Genomic DNA, 18,769 nt, shown 5'->3' on the forward strand with positions numbered 1-18,769 from the left:
CCAGCAGCCTCAGATACATCTGGATGAGAGGTGCTGACTGCCAAGGGGTGAGTGAGCTCACCATCCATCCCTGTCTGTGACTGAATGCTCCCCCTTCTCTCTCCTGCCTCTGAGTGAGTACACTAAGGTAAATCAGGGTTCTCAGAGTTCCCCTTTACACCAGAGGCCACAGTTTCCCCCCTTGCATCACAGTCCTCTCTGTACATCAGAGTTCTCAGTGTTCCCCATTAAATCAGGGTTCCCAGAGCATCCCTTATGTTAGAGTCCCCAGAGTTCTCCCCTACATCAGAGCCTACAGAGTCCCCCCTTACAGTGAAAGGGAACTCTGCGAGTTCAGATGTAAGAGGTGAACTCTGTGGACTCTGATGTAAAGAGGGACTCTTGTTATTAACTTCATATGATTAGAAATTTTATTTATTAGCAAAATATATGTATAACAAAAATTGCTGTGTGCCGCTAAAGTGTTGGGGTTTGCCTTGAAGAAAAGGTGGCAACCCTAGCCGTAAGAGAGTCAGCACACAACAGCCATGGACACTGACAGAGCCATACAGCACCTGCTGTGCTGAGTGATTACCATAATGCTGATGACAAGTATAGGGAGACACTACTTTACACTTGCATTGGGGGGGCTAACCACTGTCCTTTAACCCCTTTATACCCCAGTAACCCATATGTGCAGGGGCAAAAAGCTGGGCTTTAACGCTCACGCGCTGCACATGTGCTTCGCTTGACAGGTCATGTTTATGTAAGAGAGCGCCCCCTGTGCACAAAGACTGAGCTGCCGAAAACAGCTCTTAGTCCCAAGAAAACATTGTTTGCTGGCAGGACTGGGTCAGGGGTGGGGTCGAGGGGGACCCCGTCAGGTAGGCTGTACGGGGCACCGTGATTTCTAACAGTGGTCAAAAAGGAGTTTTATTGACTGACTGTCTGGGTACAGTCAATGTCTGAGACCTTCAGAAATGAGTTTTATTCAGAGTCCTGCAGTTTATTATACACATTATTCTATAATCCTGACCTCACCTGTGGCAGGGTGTAGTCTGGATGTTTGAGGCCCTCACAAACAATGTTTGTTCCAAAATCCTGTAGAAATACCTCCCGACAGTCCCGGATTGGGCAGGACATTCCCGCATCTGCACCTTTGTCCCGCTGTGAAGTAGGTATGTCCCACATCATTGTTTTCAGCCATGGTTAGCTGTGTGCTCACAGCTCAGCGCTTTCACTTTAAAACACAGAAGCCAGGTGTTCTGACAAAATACACAACCGGTTTCTGTGTTAGAAAGTGAAAGTAAAAACTCTCCCGGTGTTGTAAAAATTCCTGCGACCTATGCAGAGTCTCGATCCACGTCACTTCCTGTGTGGCTATGTCAGAACACAGCTGACGGCGGGGCTTTACCGCATATTCGCAAATTCACCGTGGCTTTACCGCGCGTGCGCAGCCTCTCCTTTCAGTCAAGGAAAATTTTAGACTCGAGCGGGTGGGCGGAGGTGGTGTGAGTACACTATCATTACATTATCGACAGCACTGCCTCCAGCCCCACCCCTAATACACCCCTAGCCTGCTCTGGAGAAGGGGGGCGGGCATGGGAAAAGGTCGAAATAAAATATAGAGCTGCCCCACACCTAGCCTGCTCTGCTGAAGGGGGGCGTGCCCATTTCCTGCATAGCACAGTCTATATGAATGGGGCAAAGTCGAATGCAGCCATTGTGCCCATCATATGCAGCCATTGTGCCCTTCAAATGCAGCCACTTGTGCCCTTCAAATGCAGCCACTTGTGCCCTTCAAATGCAGCCATTTGTGCCCATAATATGCAGCCACTTGTGCCCATAATATGCAGCCACTTGTGCCCATAATATGCAGCCACTTGTGCCCGTCATATGCAGCCACTTGTGCCCGTCATATGCAGCCACTTGTGCCCGTCATATGCAGCCACTTGTGCCCGTCATATGCAGCCATTTGTGCCCGTCATATGCAGCCATTTGTGCCCGTCATATGCAGCCATTTGTGCCTGTCATATGCAGCCATTGTGCCTGTCAAATGCAGCCACTTGGGCCCATCATATGCAGCCATTTGTGGCCATCATATGCAGTCATTGTGCCCGTCAAATGCAGCCATTTGTGCCCATCATATGCAGCCATTGTGCCCATCAAATGAGGCAACCTGTGCCTGCCATATGCATCCATTTGTGCCCATCATAAGCAGCCATTTGTGCCCGTCTAATGCAGCCATTTGTGCCCATCATATGCAGCCATTGTGCCTATCATATGCAACCATATCCAGATCCAACCACAACTAGCATGCGCCCTGATCAACACCAGATCTGCAGTCAAGCACAGGCTGGAAATCCACGACTTTATCATCGAAAACAACATTGACTGCCTCTTCATTACAGAAAGCTGGCTAGCACCTGACTGCAACACCATCCTAACTGAATTGGTGCCCGAGAACTACAGTATCCTAACTGAGCATAGAATAGGAAAAAAAGGAGGAGGCCTAGCAGTGATTTTCAAATCGCACCTTGGGTTTACCAAACCAACTTTACAGAACTCAGTGCCTTTCATGGAAACTCTCTCACTGCATCTTTAAACAACACCTTAAGACACCATTCACATACTACTATGCTACAGACCACCAGGACCAAAGACCAATCTCCTTACTCCACTCACTGAATTCTTCTCAATACACACCCTGAAAACCAAAAACCTGCTGGTACTTGGGAATTTTAACCTCTGGGCAAACTCTGCACAAGACTTTATTGCAACCGTTGCGTCAACCAAATGGAAGAACTAAGCCTTCAACAGCTGATAAATGCTCCCACACACGGTTCAGGACACACTCTAGACCTCATCTTCAAACAGAATATGGACATCGACATACTTGACAACACTCCACTACCGTGGACGGACCACCACGCTATCAAATTTAAAATCACCACCAACACCACCCTCAAAAAACAGAAACGGGCAACAACAACAAACTGGAATAGATCCCAGAAGAAACTACACTCCGAACTCTTCAAAACCACATTATCAAACAAAATACTTTTGCTAAACTCAAACCTCTCAACGGAACAAACACTCAACTCCCTAAAGAAGTATTACTACAAACAGCAGACTCAGTGGCGCCAAAACGCAGAACACCCATCCGCAATAAAAACTCAAGATGATTTAATGCCACTCCCACCCTACTCAAGCAAGAACGTAGAAGAGCTGAAAGAGCATGGAGAAGAAATCCCACCAAGGAAAACCATACCAACTACAAAGAACTTACTGTGAAATACCACAAGGCAATCTTCAAAGCCAAAAAAGAACATTTCTCGGACACCATCTCAACTGCCCTAAACCGTCCGCGGGAACTTTTCAAATTAGTCACTCAGTCAATGAACCCGACCTGCTTTAGAGCCCCCAGCAAACGATACTCAAGAATTCTGCAATGAATTATCGGATTACTTCATCGACAAAATCGACAACATCCGGAAATCAATTCATCAGGAAAGAACAACCAACCTCACTCAACCAAAGCAAAAAGAGGATATCGACATGAACATCACACAAGGACCAAATTTCTCTTTGTCCCCAATCACCACTGACATGACTATAAACATCATCAGAAGCCTTCGAGACAGCACATCACCAAACGAAATCATTCCCACAAAACTCCTGAAAGAATGTTCCAACATCTTGGCCCCTACTCTAACACACCTCATAAATCAATCATTCAAAGAAGGGACTGTACCAACCTCCCTCAAGCAAGGCATCGTCAAACCCCTGCTAAAGAAACACAATCTCGACCCTAAGGACCCTAACTGCCGCAGACCGATAACAAGCCTCAACACCATCTCCAAGATTATGGAGAAAGCAGTAGTACAGCAGCTACAATGCCACCAGCACACACACCAACTCCTGGACCCTCTGCAATCAGGCTTCCACCCGGGCCATGGCACAGAAACCGCACTCCTCAAAATATGGGACGACGCCCTTGAAGCAGCAGATGACGGAGAATCATGTCTCCTGGTACTGTTAGACCTCAGCGCAGCATTTGATACAGTGGACCACAATACTTTACTTGTCCGCCTCTCAGAAGTGGCAGGAGCTACAGTTCCTGCTCTAAAATGGTTTGCATCCTTCTTAGAGAATCGCTCTCAGATAGTGAAACTAGGAACATTCACCTCGGAAACCCAGGCAATCTCCTGCGGAGTCCCTCAGGGCTCACCCCTGTCACCAGTGCTATTTAACATCTACATCCGCCCACTTCTCAATATCATCAGGAAAATGGACCTCTGCTTCCACTCATACGCTGATGACACCCAACCCTACTTTCGCATCACCGGACAAAAAAACCATCATCAGCAATTAGAGGAATGCCTCGCTTTAATAGATGACTGGATGACCAGCAGCTCCCTCAAACTTAACGGTTCAAAAACAGAACTTCTCCTACACGCTAACAAAAATTCCAAAATTAAGACTCCGTGGACACCTCCCACCATCCTCGGACCGACCATCTCTCCAAGCACCAAAGCCAAGAGTCTCTGAGTCATCTTTGACTCAGGAATGACAATGGATGCTCAAATAGGATCAGTAGTTAGCGGATCCCACCACCTCCTGCGCCTGCTACGTAGACTCATCCCCTTCATCCCAGAAGAAGACAAAGTGGCAGTTGTGGGAACAATCATCAATTCCCGACTCGACTACGCAAATTCTCTCTACGTAGGACTACCCCAATATCAGCTTGCGCGCTTACAACTCATCCAAAACACAGCGGCAAGGCTGTTAACAGGAAAAAAACCCTGGGAATCTATTTCCCCATCCCTAAAGTGCCTACACTGGCTAACCGTAAAGAATCGGATCACATTCAAGACCCTCTGCCTCACCCACAAATGCATACAAGGAAACGCTCCGCTATATCTCCAGGAGGAATTAAAACACTACACACCTAATCGCAGTCTTCGATCAGCTAACCAAAACCTCCTCATCATTCCCAAATACCGCTACAAAGCAAAGTAGGACCAAGGACCTCGACTATGGAACGCTCTTCCGACCCACATCCGCATGGAAGAAAACCATCAGGACTTCAGGAAAAAACTAAAGACCTTCCTTTTCTAAGAAGCTGGCAACAGAGAACGCATTCTAGCGCCTTGAGGTGATTCAGTTTGCATTTTCAGCGCTCTACAAATCTTTCATTCATTCATTCAACCATTGTGCCCGTCAAATGCATCCACTTGTGCCCGCCATATGCAGCCACTTGTGCCTGCCATATGCAGCCACTGTGCCCCATCATATGCAGCCACTGTGCCCCATCATATGCAACCAGGTGCACCCCCCAGCTCGGCTGTCACTTCACTAACCCCCTCGTGCGCGCGGCCGGTCTTGGGGCACTTAGAGTGACGGGGCTTCCTCCTCCTCTTCTGTAGTGGCGGCTGTGGCTCCTGTGTCTGCTCTGCTCCTCAGGCTTCTTCCGCCATGTCACCTCTTCCGCCGAAGCGTTAGGTATCCAATAGGATCGCCTAATGGTTTGGCCAATCGGGAGACAGCTCTCACTGACCTGCCTGCTGATTGGCAAAGAGGAACGTTAGTGTGTAAATAGCGAAAATTCATTTGCTATGCCAAACAGGGTGAGATCGGGATGCAGTGCTCTGTGCCCCGAGCCCACCCTATTTTGAAGCTTATTAGAGCCTCTGGCTCTAATCACGTGCTTCAAAATATACCCCCGCCTATCCCGGCCATAGTAATTCATGTGTCCGTCATCCTGAAAGGGGATGGGCACATGAATAGGGAGGGCAGCAGAGGTGACAGGGGGGGGCGGCGCCCATGCGCCCACAAGGCACGGACCGCCACTGGTCTTTGATCTCTGTCAAGTGCTGGGGGCTGGATCACCTCCGCTGCTTTTCCTCCAATCAGGGGCCAAAGAAGCTAAGTGCTAGTTTACCTGTAGCCCTCACACTGGAGACTTGTACACCATCATCATGGCATCCCAGGACGGTGGGTACCGGGTCCTCCGAGGGCAGAGCACATGTGTGACCTGCTTTTGGGTCACTAGTGGCTTAGGGAGAAGGATAGGGTCTCTGGGTGGACGTGGGAGAAAGAGATTGCTCTTGGGTGGACGTGGGAAAAGGAGAGGACTCCTAGGTGGACTTTGGGAGGAGAGGGCTCCTAGGTGGACTTTGGGAGAAGGAGAGGGCTCCTAGGTGGACTTTGGGAGAAGGAGAGGGCTCCTAGGTGGACGTGGGAGAAGGAGAGGGCTCCTAGGTGGACGTGGGAGAAGGAGAGGGCTCCTAGGTGGACGTGGGAGAAGGAGAGGGCTCCTGGGTGGCCGGAGAAGGATAGAGCCCCTGGGTGGCTTAGGGAGAAGGAGAGAGCCCCTGGGTGGCCATGGAGAAGGAGACGGCTCCTGGGTGGACGTGGGAGAAGGAGAGGGCCCCTGGGTGGCAGGTGGAGAAGGAGTAAACCCCTGGGTGGCCGGGGGAGAATGGGAGAGCCCCTGAGTGGATGGTGGAGAAGGAGAGAGCCCCTGGGTGGCCGGTAGAGAAGAAGAGAGTCCCTAGGTGGCTGAGGGAGAAGGAGAGAGTCCCTGGGTGGCTTAGGGAGAAGGAGAGAGACCCTGGGTAGCTGGTGGAGAAGTAGAGGGCTCCTGGGTGACTGGTGGAAAAGGAGAGGGCTCCTGGGTGGACTTGGGAGAAGGAGGGCTCCTGGGTGGCCAGAGAAGGATAGAGCCCCTGGGTGGCTTAGGGAGAAGGAGAGAGTCCCTGGGTGGCCGTGGAGAAGGAGAGGGCTCCTGGGTGGATGTGGGAGAAGGAGAGGGCCCCTGGGTGGCCAGTGGAGAAGGAGAGGGCCCCTGGGTGGCCAGTGGAGAAGGAGAGGGCCCCTGGGTGGCCAGTGGAGAAGGAGAGAGCCCCTGGATGGCCGGGGGAGAAGGAGAGAGCCCCTGCGTGGCTTAGTGAGGAGAAGAAGAGAGCCCCTGGGTGGCCGGTAGAGAAGGAGAGAGTCCCTGGGTGGATATGGGAGAAGGAGAGAGACCCTGGGTGGCCGGTGGAGAGGGCTCCTGGGTGGACATGGGAAAAGGAGAGGGCTCCTGGGCAGCCGGGGGAGAAGGAGAGGGCTCCTGGGTGACTTTTGGAAAAGGAGAGGGCTACTGGGTGGATGTGGGAGAAGGAGAGGGCCCCTGGGTGGCCGGTGAAGAAGGAGAGGGCCCCTGGGTGGCCGGTGGAGAAGGAGAGGGCCCCTGGGTGGCCGGTGGAGAAGGAGAGTGCCCCTGGGTGGCCGGTGGAGAAGGAGAGGGCCCCTGGGTGGCCGGTGGAGAAGGAGAGAGCCCCTGGGTGGCCGGTGGAGAAGGAGAGAGCCCCTGGGTGGCCGGTGGAGAAGGAGAGAGCCCCTGGGTGGCCGGTGGAGAAGGAGAGAGCCCCTGGGTGGCCGGTGGAGAAGGAGAGAGCCCCTGGGTGGCCGGTGGAGAAGGAGAGAGCCCCTGGGTGGCCGGTGGAGAAGGAGAGAGCCCCTGGGTGGCTGGGGGAAGAGAGGGCCCCTGGGTGGCCATTTAGTAAATAAGAGGGCCCCTGGGTGGTCGTGGGAGAAGGAGAGCCAAAGGGTTGGCCGAAATTGGTAGAGCTGGTCCTTGGGTGGTTGGAGGAGGAGAGGGTGCCACCCTTCTCCCCTGAGGATGGGGACACCCTTCTCTCCCCAGAGGAGGGGGACACCGGAGGACAGGGACACCCTTCCTCCGGGGGAGAGAAGGGTGTCCCCATCCTCTGGGGGAGAGAAGGGTGTCCCCGTCCTCCAGGGGAGAGAAGGCTGTCCCCGTCCTCCAGGGGAGAGAAGGCTGTCCCCGTCCTCCAGGGGAGAGAAGGCTGTCCCCGTCCTCCAGGGGAGAGAAGGCTGTCCCCGTCCTCCAGGGGAGAGAAGGCTGTCCCCATCCTCCAGGGGAGAGAAGGCTGTCCCCATCCTCCAGGGGAGAGAAGGCTGTCCCCATCCTCCAGGGGAGAGAAGGCTGTCCCCATCCTCCAGGGGAGAGAAGGCTGTCCCCATCCTCCAGGGGAGAGAAGGCTGTCCCCATCCTCCAGGGGAGAGAAGGCTGTCCCCATCCTCCAGGGGAGAGAAGGCTGTCCCCATCCTCCAGGGGAGAGAAGGCTGTCCCCATCCTCCGGGGAGAGAAGGCTGTCCCCATCCTCCAGAAAGAGAAGGCTGTCCCTGTCCTCCGGGGGAGAGAAGGGTGTCCCCTACCTCCGGTGTCCCCATCCTCCGGGGGAGAGAAGGGTGTCCCCATCCTCCGGGGAGAGAAGGCTGGCGCCATCCTCCAGAAAGAGAAGGCTGTCCCTGTCCTCCGGGGGAGAGAAGGGTGTCCCCTACCTCCGGTGTCCCCATCCTCCGGGGGAGAGAAGGGTGTCCCCATCCTCCGGGGAGAGAAGGCTGGCGCCATCCTCCAGAAAGAGAAGGCTGTCCCTGTCCTCCGGGGGAGAGAAGGGTGTCCCCTACCTCCGGTGTCCCCATCCTCCGGGGGAGAGAAGGGTGTCCCCGTCCTCTGGGGGAGAGAAGTCTGTTCTTGTCCTCTGGGGGAGAGAAGGGTGTCCCCGTCCTCTGGGGGAGAAAGGGTGTCCCCGTCCTCTGGGGGAGAAAGGGTGTCCCCGTCCTCTGGGGGAGAAAGGGTGTCCCCGTCCTCTGGGGGAGAAAGGGTGTCCCCGTCCTCTGGGGGAGAAAGGGTGTCCCCGTCCTCCGGTGGAGAGAAGGGTGTCCCTGTCCTCTGGGAAGAGAAGGGTGTCCCTGTCCTCTGGGGAGAGAAGGGTGTCTCCGTCCTCCGGGGGAGAGAAGGGTGTCCCCATCCTCTGGAGGAGAGAAGAATGTCCCCGTCCTCTGGGGGAGAGAAGGCTGTCGCCGTCCTCCAGGGGAGAGAAGCATGTCCCCATCCTCCGGTGTCCCTGTCCTCCGGGGGAGAGAAGGGGGTCCCCGTCCACAGGGGGAGAGAAGGCTGTCCCTGTCCTCTGGGGGAGAGAAGGCTGTCCCCGTCCTCCGGTGTCCCCATCCTCCGGGGGAGAGAAGGCTGTCCCCATCCTCCGCTGTCCCCATCCTCCGGTGTCCCTGTCCTCCGGGGGAGAGAAGGATGTCCCCGTCCTCCAGGGAGAGAAGGCTGTCCCCGTCCTCCAGGGGAGAGAAGGCTGTCCCCGTCCTCCAGGGGAGAGAAGGCTGTCCCCGTCCTCCAGGGGAGAGAAGGCTGTCCCCGCCCTCCAGGGGAGAGAAGGCTGTCCCCATCCTCCAGGGGAGAGAAGGCTGTCCCCGTCCTCCAGGGGAGAGAAGGCTGTCCCCGTCCTCCAGGGGAGAGAAGGCTGCCCCCGTCCTCCAGGGGAGAGAAGGCTGTCCCCATCCTCCAGGGGAGAGAAGGCTGTCCCCATCCTCCAGGGGAGAGAAGGCTGTCCCCATCCTCCAGGGGAGAGAAGGCTGTCCCCATCCTCCAGGGGAGAGAAGGCTGTCCCCATCCTCCAGGGGAGAGAAGGCTGTCCCCATCCTCCAGGGGAGAGAAGGCTGTCCCCATCCTCCGGGGAGAGAAGGCTGTCCCCATCCTCCAGAAAGAGAAGGCTGTCCCTGTCCTCCGGGGGAGAGAAGGGTGTCCCCTACCTCCGGTGTCCCCATCCTCCGGGGGAGAGAAGGGTGTCCCCATCCTCTGGGGAGAGAAGGCTGGCGCCATCCTCCAGAAAGAGAAGGCTGTCCCTGTCCTCCGGGGGAGAGAAGGGTGTCCCCTACCTCCGGTGTCCCCATCCTCCGGGGGAGAGAAGGGTGTCCCCATCCTCCGGGGAGAGAAGGCTGGCGCCATCCTCCAGAAAGAGAAGGCTGTCCCTGTCCTCCGGGGGAGAGAAGGGTGTCCCCTACCTCCGGTGTCCCCATCCTCCGGGGGAGAGAAGGGTGTCCCCGTCCTCTGGGGGAGAGAAGTCTGTTCTTGTCCTCTGGGGGAGAGAAGGGTGTCCCCGTCCTCTGGGGGAGAAAGGGTGTCCCCGTCCTCTGGGGGAGAAAGGGTGTCCCCGTCCTCTGGGGGAGAAAGGGTGTCCCCGTCCTCCGGTGAAGAGAAGGGTGTCCCTGTCCTCTGGGAAGAGAAGGGTGTCCCTGTCCTCTGGGGAGAGAAGGGTGTCTCCGTTCTCTGGTGTCCCTGTCCTCTGGGGGAGAGAAGGGTGTCCCCATCCTCTGGAGGAGAGAAGAATGTCCCCGTCCTCTGGGGGAGAGAAGGCTGTCGCCGTCCTCCAGGGGAGAGAAGGGTGTCCCCATCCTCCGGTGTCCCTGTCCTCCGGGGGAGAGAAGGGGGTCCCCGTCCACAGGGGGAGAGAAGGCTGTCCCTGTCCTCTGGGGGAGAGAAGGCTGTCCCCGTCCTCCGGTGTCCCCATCCTCCGGGGGAGAGAAGGCTGTCCCCATCCTCCGCTGTCCCCATCCTCCGCTGTCCCTGTCCTCCGGGGGAGAGAAGGATGTCCCCGTCCTCCAGGGAGAGAAGGCTGTCCCCGTCCTCCAGGGGAGAGAAGGCTGTCCCCGTCCTCCAGGGGAGAGAAGGCTGTCCCCGTCCTCCAGGGGAGAGAAGGCTGTCCCCGTCCTCCAGGGGAGAGAAGGCTGTCCCCGTCCTCCAGGGGAGAGAAGGCTGTCCCCTTCCTCCAGGGGAGAGAAGGCTGTCCCCGTCCTCCAGGGGAGAGAAGGCTGTCGCCGTCCTCCAGGGGAGAGAAGGGTGTCCCCATCCTCCGGTGTCCCTGTCCTCCAGGGGAGAGAAGGGGGTCCCCGTCCACAGTGGGAGAGAAGGGTGTCCCCATCCTCTGGAGGAGAAAAGGATGTCCCTGTCCTCCAGCGACAGCCTTCTCCCCCCGGAAGATGGGTACACCCTTCTCTCCTCCGGAGGACGGGGACACCCTTCTCTCCCCCGGAGGACGGGGACACCGGAGGATGGGGACAGCCTTCTCTCCCCTGGAGGATGGCACCAGCCTTCTCTCCCCGGAGGATGGCGCCAGCCTTCTCTCCCCGGAGGACGAGGACATCCTTCTCTCCTCCAGAGGATGGGGACACCGGAGGATGGGGACAGCCTTCTCTCCCCTGGAGGATGGGGACACCGGAGGATGGGGACAGCCTTCTCTCCCCCGGAGGACAGGGACATCCTTCTCTCCCCCAGAGGAGGGTGTCCCCATCCTCCAGTGTCCCCATCCTCCGGGGGAGAGAAGGGTGTTCCTGTCCTCAGGGGAGAAGGGTGGCACCCTCTTCTCCTCCAACCACCCAAGGACCAGCTCTTCCAATTTTGGCCAACCCTGGGGGCATCTCCTTCTCCTTCAAACAGCCAGGGCCCCACTCCTTCTCCTCCAAACACCCAGGTGCCCTTTCCCTCTCCCACGGCCACCCAGGGGCCCTCTTATTGACTAAATGGCCACCCAGGGGCCCTCTCCTCCTCCAAAAACCCAGGTGCTCTCTCCTTCTCCACCGGCCACCCAGGGGCTCTCTCCTTCTCCACCGGCCACCCAGGGGCTCTCTCCTTCTCTACCGGCCACCCAGGGGCTCTCTCCTTTTCCACTGGCCACCCAGGGGCCCTCTCCTTCTCCCCCAGCCATCCAGGGGCTCCCTCCTTCTCCACCGGCCACCCAGGGGCTTCTCTGGCCATCCAGGAGCCCTACTTCTCCCAAGTCCACCCAGGGGCTCTATCCTTCTCTACCGGCCACCCAGGGGCTCTCTCCTTCTCTACCGGCCACCCAGGGGCTCTCTCCTTCTCCACCGGCCACCCAGGGGCTCTCTCCTTCTCCGGCCACCCAGGAGCCCTCTCCTTCTTCTCCCACGTCCACCTAGGAGCCCTCTCCTTCTCCCACGTCTACCTAGGAGCCCTCTCCTTCTCCCACGTCTACCTAGGAGCCCTCTCCTTCTCCCACATCCACCCAGGAGCAATCTCTCCCATGTCCACCCAGAGACCCTCTCCTTCTCCCTAAGCCACCAGTGACCCAAAAGCGGGTCACACGTGCTCTGCCCTCAGGGAACCCGGTACCCACCATCCTGGGACACCATGATGATGGTGTACAAGTTTCCAGTGTGAGGGCTACAGGTAAACTAGCACTTAGCTTCTTTGGCCCCTGATTGGAGGAAAAGCAGCGGAGGGGATCCAGCCCCCAGAACTTGACAGAGATCAAAGACCAGTGGTGGTCCGTGCCTTGTGGGCACACGGGCGCCGCACCCCCTGTCACCTCTGCCGCCCTCCCTATTCATGTGCCCAGCCCTTTTCAGGACGCCGGACACATGAATTACTATGGCGGGGATAGGCGGGGAGTGTATTTTGAAGCATGTGATTAGAGCCAGAGGCTCTAATAGGCTTCAAAATAGGGTGGGCTCGGGACGCAGAGCACTGCGTCCCGATCTCACCCTGTTGTGTGGCATAGCAAATGAATTTTCGCTATTTTCACACTAACGTTCCTCCTTGCCAATCAGCAGGCAGGTCAGTGAGACCTGTCTCCCGATTGGCCAAGGCATTAGGCGATCCTATTGGATACCTAACGCTTTGGCGGAAGTAGTGACATAGCAGAGGAAGCCTGAGGAGCCGAGCAGATACAGGAGCCACAGCCGCAACTACAGAAGAGAAGGAAGCCCCATCACTCTCGGTAAGTGCCGCAAGATGCGGGGGCTGGAGGGTGTTAGTGCAGTGACAGCCGAGCTGGGGGGCGTGCCTGGTTGCATATGATGGGGCACAGTGGATGCATATGATGGGGTACAGTGCCTGCATATGGCAGGCACAAGTGGCTGCATTCGATGGGCACAATGGCTGCATTCGATGGGCACAAATGGCTGATTATGATGGGCACAAATGGCTGCATATGGCGGGCACAAGTTGCTGCATTTGATGGGCACAAATGGCTGCATATGATTTGCACAAGTGGCTGCATATGACAGACACAAGTGGCTGCATATGACGGGCACAAATGGCTGCATATGATGGGCACAAATGGTTGCATTTGATGGGCACAATGGCTGCATATGATGGGCACAATGGCTGCATATGATGGGCACAAATGGCTGCATATGATGGGCACAAATGGCTGCATATGATGGGCACAAATGGCTGCATATGATGGGCACAAATGGCTGCTTATGATGGGCACAAGTGGCTGCTTATGATGGGCACAAGTGGCTGCATATGATGGGCACAAGTGGCTGCATATGATGGGCACAAGTGGCTGCATATGATGGGCACAATGGCTGCATATGATGGGCACAAGTTGCTGCATTTGATGGGCACAATGGCTGCATATGATGGGCATAGCGGCTGCATATGATGGGCACAAATGGCTGCATATGATGGGCACAAGTGGCTGCATTTGAAGGGCACAATGGCTGCATATGATGGGCACAATGGCTGCATTTGACTTTGCCCCATTCATATAGACTGTGCTATGCAGGAAATGGGCACGCCCCCCTTCAGCAGAGCAGGCTAGGTGTGGGGCAGCTCTATATTTTATCTCAACCTTGTCCCATGCCCGCCCCCTTCTCCAGAGCAGGCTAGGGGCGTATTAGGGGCAGGGTGAGGCAGGAGGCGGTGCTGACAATAATGTAATGTAATGATAATGTACACGCACTGCCTCCGCCCACCCGCTCGAGTCTAAAATTTTCCTCGACAGAAAGGAGAGGCTGCGCACGTGCAGTAAAGCCACAGTGCAGTCGCGCATGCACGGTAAGGCCCCGCCGTCAGCTATGTTCTGACGTAGCCGCCCGCTCGAATCTAAAATTTTCCTCGACTGAAAGGAGAGGCTGTGCACGTGCGGTAAAGCCACGGTGAAGTCGCGCATGCGCAGTAAAGCTGACGTAGCTGCACAGGAAGTGACGTGGGTCGAGACTCTGCATAGGTCACAGGAATTTTTACAACACCGGTGTCTTGCCGAGAAAGTTCAAGAAATGCAAGGAGGAAGTGCAGCGCTAGAAAATAGGTAATAACTGACATTGGTTCATGACATACAATGTGAATATATCCCAAAAGTGTACATGGATATGGTTAATAAATATACAAGATTGACGTGGTTAGCAGATATTATTATTAATTGACACACTTGTTGAAAATTGAGTCCCAAGAACATCCACTTAAAGTGTACATATCTGACATAAACTGGTGTGGAAAGATAACTCCATGAAACATCCGCTGAGGTATATGTATCAGTAACACCAAGAAGTGTGAAAAAAGTAGTATAGTCAGAGGTGGCTCTCTAATTAGGCAAATTAGGCGGTCGCCTAAGGCCTCGCACTCACAGGGGCCTCGTGGCCGCCTAATTTGCCTGTTCTCAATCACTGAAGTTGACGCCGGCGGCTCCGCCTACCTCCGCTGGGACTCTGTGGATTAGGAGCTGACGGACAAATCAGATACTGCCCGCAGCCTGAGGAATAGCGGCCTCATCACGGAGCGTCCCAGTCCATGGGGCCTCATGTGTAAGTTTTGCCTAAGGCCTCACAAAGCCTAGAGCCGCCTCTGAGTATAGTGTTGATAGGTCCACCACCGTATGTAAAAGTCGGGGGCTTACCAGAGCAATTGGACACAGATGGGTGTACAGCCACTGTGTCGAATAAGCTTATATAGATTAGGATCCCAGGAGATGTAACAAAGGTGACCAGGATACTTGTAGATAGTATGTATGACAAAGGCGAATCCCATCAGATATCCAAATCTGGCTGTAGAGGGGCGGGGCGAGGTGCTGGAAGGAAGGCCGCTGTGTTGTGCCGAGAAAGTTCCCCCGGCAGATAAGGTCCCCCTTGTACTGCGCAGGCGCAGCACTTGCGCAGTATGAATGACTAGGAGCTGCGAAAATAGCTGAAGATGAAAAACTTCAATCAGCTGTACATGGCGCCTGCGCCCTGGGTCCAGGCTGAAGCCCCACCATCCAAGTGGACCTAGAGGGGGAATAAAAAAGTGCCGAGCGAAGCGAGGCTGTGCCCGAAGCGTGGCGAGCGAATCGAGCCCGCGAGGGGCCCTCTTATAGGCGCCGTGTACAGCTGATTTCTTTTCTATTCGCCTTTGGCTATTTCCGCCGCCTCCTACCGCGAAAGCGCTGAGCCTGTGCAGTAGAGGGGGGTCCTTATCCGCCGAGAGGAACTTTCTCGGCAGAACAATGGCTCCTACAGCAGCCTGTCTGCTCTGCTCAGGGGACAAGTGCAGGCAGAGTGCAGAGTGTTCAATGGCAGGAGGAGGGAGGGAAGTGCTTGGTGAGCTGCAGCAGTGTGATCCCCATTCTCCTACCTGGCTGGGGAAGTTCTGGAGCTGACAATAAGCCAGAAAGGTAACCATGGGTAGGATGGTGAAGATTTGGGGAGGGTGGGGGGCTAAATATTGGGGCAGAGGAGAGGAGTTGTGTTGAGGGGGGAGGTGTTGAGGTTATTGCTGTGTATGTACAGTGTATATATGATCTCCGGCCTATCAATGTATGTACAGTGTATATATGATCTCCAGCCTATCAGTGTATGTACAGTGTATATATGATCTCCGGCCTATCAGTGTATGTACAGTGTATATATGATCTCCGGCCTATCAGTGTATGTACAGTGTATATATGATCTCCAGCCTATCAGTGTATGTACAGTGTATATATGATCTCCAGCCTATCAGTGTATGTACAGTGTATATATGATCTCCAGCCTATCAGTGTATGTACAGTGTATATATGATCTCTGTCCTATCAGTGTATGTACAGTGTATATATGATCTCTGTCCTATCAGTGTATGTACAGTGTATATATGATCTCTGTCCTATCAGTGTATGTACAGTGTATATATGATCTCCAGCCTATCAGTGTATGTACAGTGTATATATGATCTCCAGCCTATCAGTGTATGTACAGTGTATATATGATCTCCGGCCTATCAGTGTATGTACAGTGTATATATGATCTCCGGCCTATCAGTGTATTTACAGTGTATATATGATCTCTGTCCTATCAGTGTATGTACAGTGTATATATGATCTCTGTCCTATCAGTGTATGTACAGTGTATATATGATCTCTGTCCTATCAGTGTATGTACAGTGTATATATGATCTCTGGCCTATCAGTGTATATACAGTGTATATATGTACAGTGTATATATGTACACTGTCCTATCAGTGTATGTACAGTGTATATATGATCTCTGTCCTATCAGTGTATGTACAGTGTATATATGATCTCTGTCCTATCAGTGTATGTACAGTGTATATATGATCTCCAGCCTATCAGTGTATGTACAGTGTATATATGATCTCCAGCCTATCAGTGTATGTACAGTGTATATATGATCTCCGGCCTATCAGTGTATGTACAGTGTATATATGATCTCCGGCCTATCAGTGTATTTACAGTGTATATATGATCTCTGTCCTATCAGTGTATGTACAGTGTATATATGATCTCTGTCCTATCAGTGTATGTACAGTGTATATATGATCTCTGTCCTATCAGTGTATGTACAGTGTATATATGATCTCTGTCCTGTCAGTGTATGTACAGTGTATATATGATCTCTGTCCTGTCACGCTAACGACATAACCGTTTTGCCAAAATAAACAGTTGTCAATAATGACGGATCTGTGCGATAATGAGAAATTAAGGTTTGTATGGGTGACCACGTTGCCGCATTGCATATTGACTTCATTGAGTCTTCACAGGTGGCTGCTTGGAGGTTGCGACGCCTCTTGTGGAGCGCGCTGTTATTTCTACCGAAAGGGCCAACCCCCTATCCTTATATGAGAGGGAGATCACTTTCAAAATCCAAGAAGCAATCACTCTGCGCGAAGCTCTGGCCCCCTTGCGTGAACCTCTGGGAACCACAAACAGGCAATCTGATGCTGTGAAAGTTGGGGTAGCATGGATATACATCTTCAGTGTCTCCCCGATGTCCAAACTACTTTTTGTCCATATTCCGGATGAAAAGTAGGCACACGATTTCTTGATTTAGATTGAATGTTGAGGCCACTTTTGGAATAGAATCCAGCATTGGGAGCAGAATAACGCTGTCTTCCAGGAAGGACTTATAGGGTTCTTTATACTCTAGAGCCGCCAACTCAGAAACCCTTCTAGCTTTGGCTACCAGGAAAGCGGTCTTTACCGACAATTCCCATAGCGACAACTCCATCATGGATTTTGGAACAGACAGGTAGTTGAGTAATAATGTGAGGTCCCATGTAGAAATGTGCAGGCCCTGGGAGGCCTTAGCTTTACTACGGCCTTAAGAATTGAAGAGGCTCACTGAGTCCCGCTAATCTTCGCTATTGTCACACAACTGGGTGGGCTTCGGGGCGGGCCCAGTGCTCTGGGCCCGGAGCCCACCCTTTTTTAAAGCCTATTAGAGCGTCTGGCTCCAATCACGTGCTTCAAACCCCCATTGGAATCTGCATGTAGATCAGGGGGTCGAATGCATGGATGGGAGGGCGGCACCTGTGCACCCCTAATGGACGGCCCGCCACTTCACATTTATGAAGAAGACATTTCTAATCCAAGAAGCAAAGAAAAAGGGAAATACAAGAGCAAAGTGGACAGGTGAGAGAAGAAGCTCTATCCACCGGAATGAAAAATAACTGAGGATACAAGGAAGCACTGGAGAAAACCAATATATAAACTGCTTAACATTTCTATATCTATGCAAAAAATAGACATTGTCTTACCTTAATTCCCTGATATTACTCTGTGGGTGAGCCAACCAGGAAAGATCAAGAGGTACTTCATACTTTAGTGGGGAAGTCACTTCCTGAAAACTACAAGAAAAAAAGATATTACAAAGACATTACATGTGATTGTCCACTACCCATTGCCAGAGCAAGATTCTCCTATACCCAAGGTAGAATTGCCAAAATATGCCCCTGACCCCACCCCACCCCCCAAACTTGCCATATTCAGATTACCTGAATATAGATTTAATCAATACACCCTTTTTTCATCAGATCAGTGATTGGTTTGATTTTCTGCCTCGATGCAATGCATATATGGTGGCAAGGTGGCTCTCCTGTGCAAAATCACGTACAGGTACAGGTATGTGATTTTGCACTTCCGGGTCTGGGACGCGGATGCCTGCTGCCAGCCACCCACTCCCGCTGTGATCGATCATTATTCCCGCTGGACCCGCTGATGATTCCTGAGAGAAGCAGAACGGTGCTCTCCCTATGTAAACAAGGCATATCGCCGTTCTGTCTGTAGGGAAGGAAGTGATCCTGTGTTTCTGCTAAGCAGGAACATGAATCTCTGCCTTCCAACAGTACAAGCACCTCCCCCACAGTTAGCAAGCACTCCATAGGGACACATTTAACCCTTTGATCGCCCCTGATGTTAATCCCTTCCCAGCCAGTGTCATTAGTACAGTGACAGTGCATATTTATAGCACTGATCACTATATTAGTGTCACTGGTCCCCAAAAAAGTGTCATTTAGTGTCCGATTTGTCTGCTGCAATATCACAGTCCCACTATAAGTCGCTGATTACCACCACTGCTATTAATAAAAAATTCCAATACATATACATACATACATACATACATATATATATATATATATATATATATATATATATATACATATATATATATATATATATATATACATATATATATATATATATATATATATATATATATATATATATATATATATATATATATATATATACACACACACACACACATCTCATGGTTTTTGGACACTATAACTTTTGTGCAAACCAATCAATATACGCTTATTGGGATTTTTTTTTTTACCAAAAATATGTAGCAGAATATATGTTGGCCTAAATTAATGAAGAAATTAGATTTTTTTACTTTTTTTTATTTGATGTGTTTTATAGCAGAAAGT

The 18,769-nt window shown here is 52.9% G+C and overlaps 2 protein-coding genes across 2 annotated transcripts in view; both read right to left on the bottom strand.

Annotated features, from left to right (window-relative positions):
• The window catches only part of LOC141106558 (NACHT, LRR and PYD domains-containing protein 12-like), a 283,337-nt gene that overhangs the window by 198,682 nt on the left and 65,886 nt on the right, over window positions 1-18,769 (bottom strand). Inside the window, exon 6 of the mRNA XM_073597415.1 lies at window positions 17,594-17,683. Within this exon, the coding sequence (XP_073453516.1) occupies window positions 17,594-17,683 (90 nt within the window). The remainder of the gene's footprint in view (window positions 1-17,593; window positions 17,684-18,769) is intronic.
• Window positions 1-18,769, bottom strand: part of LOC141106559 (NACHT, LRR and PYD domains-containing protein 3-like) — a 392,742-nt gene that overhangs the window by 63,652 nt on the left and 310,321 nt on the right. The gene's annotated exons all lie outside the window — the stretch shown is intronic.

Source organism: Aquarana catesbeiana, linkage group LG08, assembly GCF_042186555.1.
Source record: "Aquarana catesbeiana isolate 2022-GZ linkage group LG08, ASM4218655v1, whole genome shotgun sequence".
In the NCBI taxonomy this organism is placed as follows: domain Eukaryota; kingdom Metazoa; phylum Chordata; class Amphibia; order Anura; family Ranidae; genus Aquarana; species Aquarana catesbeiana.